Source organism: Cornus florida, unplaced genomic scaffold (genome assembly GCF_030987335.1).
Source record: "Cornus florida cultivar Cherokee Brave unplaced genomic scaffold, ASM3098733v1 CherokeeBrave_3.0.0_Hap2_Chr08, whole genome shotgun sequence".
Taxonomy (NCBI): domain Eukaryota; kingdom Viridiplantae; phylum Streptophyta; class Magnoliopsida; order Cornales; family Cornaceae; genus Cornus; species Cornus florida.
Window position 1 is genome coordinate 93,792,664 of NW_026775578.1, and position 7,710 is coordinate 93,800,373.

At 32.2% G+C, this 7,710-nt stretch overlaps 1 protein-coding gene across 1 annotated transcript; it reads left to right on the top strand.

Annotated features, from left to right (window-relative positions):
* The first annotated feature begins 1,508 nt into the window (after positions 1–1,508).
* LOC132268279 (8-hydroxygeraniol oxidoreductase-like) lies at positions 1,509–5,626 on the top strand. Its single transcript, XM_059769106.1, has 7 exons — positions 1,509–1,630; positions 2,004–2,146; positions 2,400–2,437; positions 2,613–3,015; positions 4,209–4,445; positions 4,978–5,136; positions 5,209–5,626. Exons 1-7 carry the CDS (start codon positions 1,510–1,512, stop codon positions 5,317–5,319), a joined length of 1,212 nt encoding a protein of 403 aa, XP_059625089.1. The 5' UTR covers position 1,509; the 3' UTR covers positions 5,320–5,626.
* Positions 5,627–7,710: the final 2,084 nt, after the last annotated feature.

Here is a 7,710-nt window from a genome sequence, read left to right on the forward strand (position 1 = left end):
AATCAAACAAATCATTTTAAATTAAAAATAAAAATCATTAATCCCAATAAATAATATCTTTAAAATATAGGGGTATCACATGACACCTGTTTTGGTAAGCTTGAAAACTTATACCAAGTATGGAAAGTGTCCTAACCTAAAAACTCATTTTCCTAACGTATTATTCTTTCATTTTTCGTAGATCTCAGTATATTGAACCTGAACAACTTTCCAATTCCGCAACTGATCTCGATCTTGAATTTTGAACTTGAAAGTACAACTCAATCGGATTTGTTTTGATATCCAAATTTGCCTATTATAAAAATTATGTCTCACAAAGAATACGTCCACGAATGAGGAGATTTCACTATAACAATAAGCACGTATAAGAAGAAGACTAATCACAAACCACAACACAAAATCTATGTACTTCACTCTAAATCAGGGCTACGTCCACGGATGAGAAAATTTCACTATAATGATGAGGATAAATTTTAATAATAGAGAATTACCAGCCGCCCCCACCCCCCCCCCCCCCGGCGAAATTAAGAAAAACTTTCAATGGCACTCCCTCTCGATAAAGTTTTTGGGTTCGTCACTGTCGAACATGTACACAAACTCATTCTCCCAACGGTAGATACTCGAAGACTCCCTCTCGTTTTCAATGTTCACTCTAAACCCATTATATCCTTTACACATCTCACACACAACCCCCTCATGAGTTACATATCTCTCGACAATACATTAGGTTTCTATTTATAGAATCCCACACCCAATTACTTGCTAAACAAGGATTACAATTTATTGCTAGCGGCCAACAGTTATCTTACAAGAAGTTGTCATATAAATAACTTTCAAATAAAATAGAATTTGAGACGCAAAACCTAACAAGTATATATTATATACACACACACCCTAATACAGTTGTATGTGGATGTCAATTCATACACAAGTTTTATTTTTTATTTTAATTTATTAAAGTGGGTGAATTAGACCCCCACAATAATTCAAAATGGCTCTGGAAATAGCAATTCTTGTAGATGTACGTATCTCTATATGACAAAGCGTTACTGTACTGTGAAAACTCATTTTGAATTATATAGTGTATGAAGTGGACTGCAACGCATCTGATTGTGAATGTTAACTACACATACTAATTTTGAATAAGAAAAATAAAAATACGCATACTAATTTGTATGGAGACAAGGGAAGAAAGGACTGATAATAAATCACAACAGCAGGACATTATTTTGGCTTATACTTTGTTTATGTAATGTGCGTGTGTGTGTGTGTGAGAGAGAGAGAGAGAGAGAGAGAGAGGAACAGTAAAAACAGATAGGGGCTTTTATTATCCATCAGTTGTTGTCGTTGTATTATTGCAATTAAAGAAACCCAGCACGCGGTTCGCGTTACACATTTCATAAATTAATAAATTTATGTGGTGGATACACACAAAGAGAAAGTCCTTTGTCTTCTTTTCTAAAAATTTCAGAAACCCTTAATTATACGTAATGATATCTATATATATATATGTGTGCGTGTGTACACACACTTGGAGAGATAAAGAGAGAGCAACTTTGTTCCTTGTTGTCAAAAGCTTGGGAGTGTATAACCATGTCGAAGACCAATTCACAGGTCATAACATGCAAAGGTACGCAAATAAGCTCCTCTATCTCCGAGGTTCATTCCATTCATGTTATAGCTTGTCATTCACAAGTAATTTTCTGCTTGGGATCAAATTCTCTCTCTTTCTCTCTCCAAAATCAGAAAGATAATCTATTTCTTCTTAATTTTCTCAATACTTCAGCCTAATGTTACGATTTTGCAGTGGTTTTCAAACTAATTTTGCGATTTTGCAGCCAACTTCTTCATCCATTTTACTAAAAACAAGACTACCCATGTTTATTTTAGTATCACACTGTTTGAGTAATTCAATAAAAACTAATCTAAAGTTTAATAATTACATTAAGTAAAAAATAACATGCATATATATATATATATTGATTGATGAAATGATGTGGCAGCGGCGGTGTCGTGGGGGGCGGGGCTACCCTTGAAGGTGGAAGAGATACAAGTGGAGCCTCCAAAATCATCAGAAATTAGGATTAAGATGCTGTGTGCAAGTCTATGCCACACTGATATCCTTTGCTGCAATGGCCTTCCAGTTGTTAGTACCCTTCCTCCTGCATTCCAAATTTTTTTTTTTTAAATAAAAAATGACATTATTGTCATTCAAGAAAAACACACTACAAGTATTTTTAAAGTATTCACATACTCTACCTTTTGATGAATAAAATTGTTATTTTATTTATTAAATAATTTCAGTGAAATGTAATTGGTGAAAAATAGAGTGTCAAATATATGAATATCCTTGAATGTATGCTTAGTGTTTGCTGATTTTGTTTTTAATACTTTTACAGCCTTTGTTCCCACGAGTTCCTGGGCATGAAGGTGCTGGGTAATCTCTCTCTCTCTCTCTCTCAATAATTGGAACTCAAATTTTAAAATTTAAATACCTAAAATGTCCCATTTTATATACATTTGAAAATATATATATATATATATATATATATATATATATATATATATATATATATATTTACTCACAAAATAGATGGAATTTGTTTACACAGGATGGTAGAGAGTGTTGGTGAAGGAGTGAGAGGTTTTAAAGAAGGTGACATTGTGATGCCAACCTACATAGGGGAGTGTGGGAAATGTGAGAATTGCAAGTCAGGGAAGTCAAATTTGTGCTTGGCATACCCTTTGGGTTTCAGTGGTCTAATGCCTGATGGCACATCAAGAATGTCCATCAATGGCCAAAAATTGTACCACTTTTTTAGCTGCTCCACATGGTCAGAGTACATAGTTATTGATTCTAACTATGTTGTCAAGCTTGATCCAAGGATATCACTCCCACACGCTAGCTTTATCTCTTGTGGCTTCGCAACTGGATTTGGGGCAACTTGGAAGGAAGCCAAAATTCACAAGGGTTCTTCTGTGGCTATTTTGGGTCTTGGTGCTGTTGGACTAGGGGTATGTATAAATAAATATATAAATATAAATATATATATATATATATATATATATATATATATATATATATATATAACTAACTCTGTGTGTTCATTTGCTTTTATAGTTTCAGCTCTGAATTGGGTTATACAATGGTTTATTTTTATGCTACTTTTGGAATATCAAGAAATTGGAATAAAATGAAAGAAAATTAGAAAGTGGGATGGGTTGAATTGGTCAGAAATGAGGAGAAGAATGTGACCAAAAGAAGAATAGTCTAATGCTTTAAAACACTCTCTCTCTCTCTCTCTCTCTCTGTGAACGCTAATGATCTCTTCTCTCTCTATTTTTTAAAATTAGTGACAATAAAATATATAAAAGCTTGTTTTCGAGAAAAATTGTTTATAACTTTTTAAAAACAATTTTCTATTTTTTGAGTACTTAATAACTGTTTTGAGGAAATTTAATTAAAAGAGTTACGATTTTCTGAATTCTTGCAAATATGGTTACTTCTTTTTTTTTTTTTTTTTTTTTTTTTTTTTTTTTTTTTTTTGGGATAATCGGGTGTCCGGGGCTTTGCCTAGACTAATTCACGAAACCGGTACAAAGCAATCCCTCCACACTTGAGTAAAACTCGAACTATTTCTGCGATCGTAATCTTTAGAAAATTGATATCATCATTGGAGCCAACCCCTTAGGACTAAATATGGTTACTCATTGTGCCCTTATTTTTCATATGAAGTATTTTTTTCTTTTATTTTATCACTTCAAAAATAAAATCAATCACTTCATTTCTCTCCTCTTCTCTCCCAAAGCATGAATAAGGTTTATTTACCAGTACCCCTTTATTTTCTTTTTCTTTTAAGTTATTCAAATATGAGAGAGTTGACACAATCTTTTATTTATTTTTTCTTATACTTGACCTTTAGAATAATAATGAGTGTGCATGGTGTTGTTTTATGCGGGTAGTAAGTAATGTGCATCCGTTATTTTATGTGAGAGAATAATATCATTGTGACATTATTAAACATGATGACTTTACATAATATTTAATGATATCATGATTACGCCATTCACTATTCAAATAATAAATTAATAGATACGATTCACAAACTCTATATAACAACTCTTTAACGTTATATTTCTTTTTGTTTCTATCCAAATTATACCCCAATGCACACCGTGTTGGTCTAAATTTGTTCGAGTAAGTGCAGGTGGTAGAGGGAGCCAGAAACCGTGGGGCATCCAAAATAATTGGCATAGACATAAATGACAAAAAACGGGAGAAAGGAGAGGCCTTCGGCATGACTGATTTCATAAACCCTAGTGATTCTGATAAACCTATCTCAGAATTGGTTAAGGAGTTTACAGGAGGAACAGGTGTTGACTACTGCTTCGAATGTACTGGAGTCGCAACATTAGTCAACGAGGCCCTTGAAGCTACAAAAGTGGTATATATATATCTATCTGCATATATACATACATATATATATATATATATAGATATATATATCTATACACACACACTAAAGGGCTAGCGAGTATCCAGTTTAATGTACGTTCACAACCCGTGATCTTCATATCATAAAAAGCAACTTTATGATTGTCTGATCCTCTTTCGTCTATATATACACACACACACACACACATAAGTATGGAGTCTTATCTACAGTTAAAAAGACCATTCTCTGTTTCAAATATGTGATGTCTAAATATTTATGGCTTTATCTTCACAACTAGTGGTCTTTATCCCATGATAAAGCAATTTTATGGTTGTCTGATCCTCCTTCGTTAATATATATGTAGTCTTAATTAAATACTATTTTCTGTTGCGAATTTGTAACTTCCAAATTATAATGAAACAACATATATATATATGTATGTATCTATGTGTAAACATGTTTTATACAAACTGCTTTTCATTAATCACTAAGGCTAATTTAATTTAATTTATATTATTTTATGGTGGTGGTGCAACATTAGGGAATTGGGACGTCCATATTAATTGGTGCAGGACTTCAACAGAAAGGGATGATCAATTTTGTCCCCCTATTATGTGGCAGAACTTTAAAGGGTTCAATTTATGGCGGGCTCAAAATCCAATCAGATCTTCCAACCATATTTGACAAATGTATAAATAAGGTACTTTTCTAATTAAATCATTGTTGTAATGCTTCTTGAGATTTTTTATTTATTTTTGTGTGTTCTTTACAGGAAATCAATTTAGATGAGCTATTGACCCATGAAGTTTCACTGGATGAAATAAACAAAGCATTTGAGCTATTGAAACAGCCCGACTGTGTCAAGGTCCTTATCAACATTTGAATGTTCTAAGCACCAAATCTTATTATGCCTATCAAGATTATCCTGGTGGAGATAATATGGTTACTCTCTTATTGGACAAACATGTTTTTAAAGTGGAGCATATGACCTTCATCGTTGTTAAATACTCTTCTTCCCTGATATGTAATTCCTTCTCTTTGATGTCTAGTTCCTCTGTTTGGTTCCAAAAAAAAAAAAAAAAAATCAAGATTTGACTTTGTCCCACTAATAATCTCTACTTGTATTCATAAGCATCTTCAAGTTGACTCACCAGTCATCTTTGCAATAAACATTTTCAAAATTAATGATATATTCCTGTCGGTGTTACACATATATGAATGAGTGGTGATGCTTGCCTTGAATTCTGAACAAATTTTATGCATTATTTTTCGGAAAGCTGACTTTTTAAGTTGATGTCCTGTGTAACAAAAGGACATCTTGGCATTGGCAGCTACAAAATTAAATGAGAAACAAAAGTTACTTGGGCAGAGGGTTCCTGTCACCAAAAGTAAATCAAAATAATTGTTTTCATCAATTGAAGGGGTGGACGGAAAATTTACGAATCTAATTTGATTCGATTCGATTCGTATAGATTGAATCGAATTATCATACCTATAAATTTCAGTGGTGGATTTAAAAAAAAATGAATTCGTAATTCATAGATAAATTGTCAAAAATTCGATCCAATCCGATTTGATCCGTGAATTCGCTCTGTGACAATACGTGGATAATCCATAAAATATATATATGTATATATATATATATATAATATTAATATATAGCAATATCTTATATTTTTACTTTCTCCAGCATATATATTTACTTTCTCCAGCATATATATATATATATATATATATATATATAAAGTCACATACCATCATACCTTACGTTTTTTTTTTTTATAAGTAATAAGTATTATACATACTAATACCACTTAGGCACCGACTTCATTTCATAAAACCTAAACCTAAAGACGAGGAAGCAATTTATAATAATATTAAATTATATAAATAATATTAAAAATTTGTAAAAATGTACTTCAACAACCAACAAAAATTGCAAAACACAAGTATGTATATTAGTATAAATTCAATTTTCAAAAGTAGATTTATGAAATGAAGTTAAATCTTAAAATTTAGACAAGTTTTGTAATTCTATAAATTATATTCATATTTCAAAGTTTATAATATTTGTATCATTGGTATTATTTAAAAATAATAATAAAGGACATGAGGGAAATAATTTAAGAATTGAAATTTTTATTGAAATTTGTTATTTATCACTATTACTTCTATTTAAATATTTGAACCTACATTGTTTGGTTGTCACCTGCACAAAGGCATTTTCATCCATATCACACCATGTATAAATCATGATTTGGACAAGTGTCAAAACTTCAATTGAAAACTTGACTTGAAAACTTATAATTGCATCCAACCCACCATACATAAAGCTGTAAATCTATACAAGTGTGAACAATCATTCTTTTTGATCAGTACAATGATGATATATTTTGAATATTATACTACTTATAAACAAATTTCAAATCAACCTAATATACACCTTCAAGTTAAAACAAATTTCAAATCAACCTCTTATATTGACATCATATAAAACTGTGGTTGCCTTGTAGGTACCTCTAAGTCATTTTATTGGCAATTTGCGTTAGAATGAACTTTGTAACGACCCGATCATTTGCCTTCCTTTCCTTTTTCCTGAAATTTTACGAATGAATTTTTTTCGTTTAATTTTCCTTTCTGAGTTCTGTTTCTTGTCGCTTAGTGTCATCTCGAGTGCTCGGAATTGGTTTCTGAGACTCTTTCATGTGAATTGATAACTTCCTTTGAGGACTGAGTCATTTTCACATTTTTCGTTTTTCGATACTATGCGCTATTTCGTCCTTTTCTCTATTTCGTCTTATCTCCGTTTGTCAATTTTTGGCACAATCTCACTTTTCAAGCTCGGAGTTGGTTTTTGACTTCACGTATCCTTATCGTGAGTGGTTTCCATGAAATATGTATGTGACGACCCTGGTTTTTAGGCCAGCGTGACCTGTGATGAACCGAAAATTGACCCGATAACGGATCCTATATGCGGAAGCAAAAACAGAAAATAAGAATCTAAGAAGTCAAAATGACCTTCCATGAGGTCGTGGAACTCAATGAGAACTGACGCGGAAGCAAAAGACCAAAAATATGACAAATAAGCCCCCAGGGGCAAAATAGTCATTTCTAAAAATTGTGGATTCGGGTGCCACCGAGTACACCACTGGAAGGACAATGAAAAACTAATCAAGATGGACTCAAGAATCACTTGATTCGGAGTCCGGATGAGGAAAATATGAAACTCCAAAGTTTCATAAAAATCACATTTTTGGGTTTGAAATCAATGCAG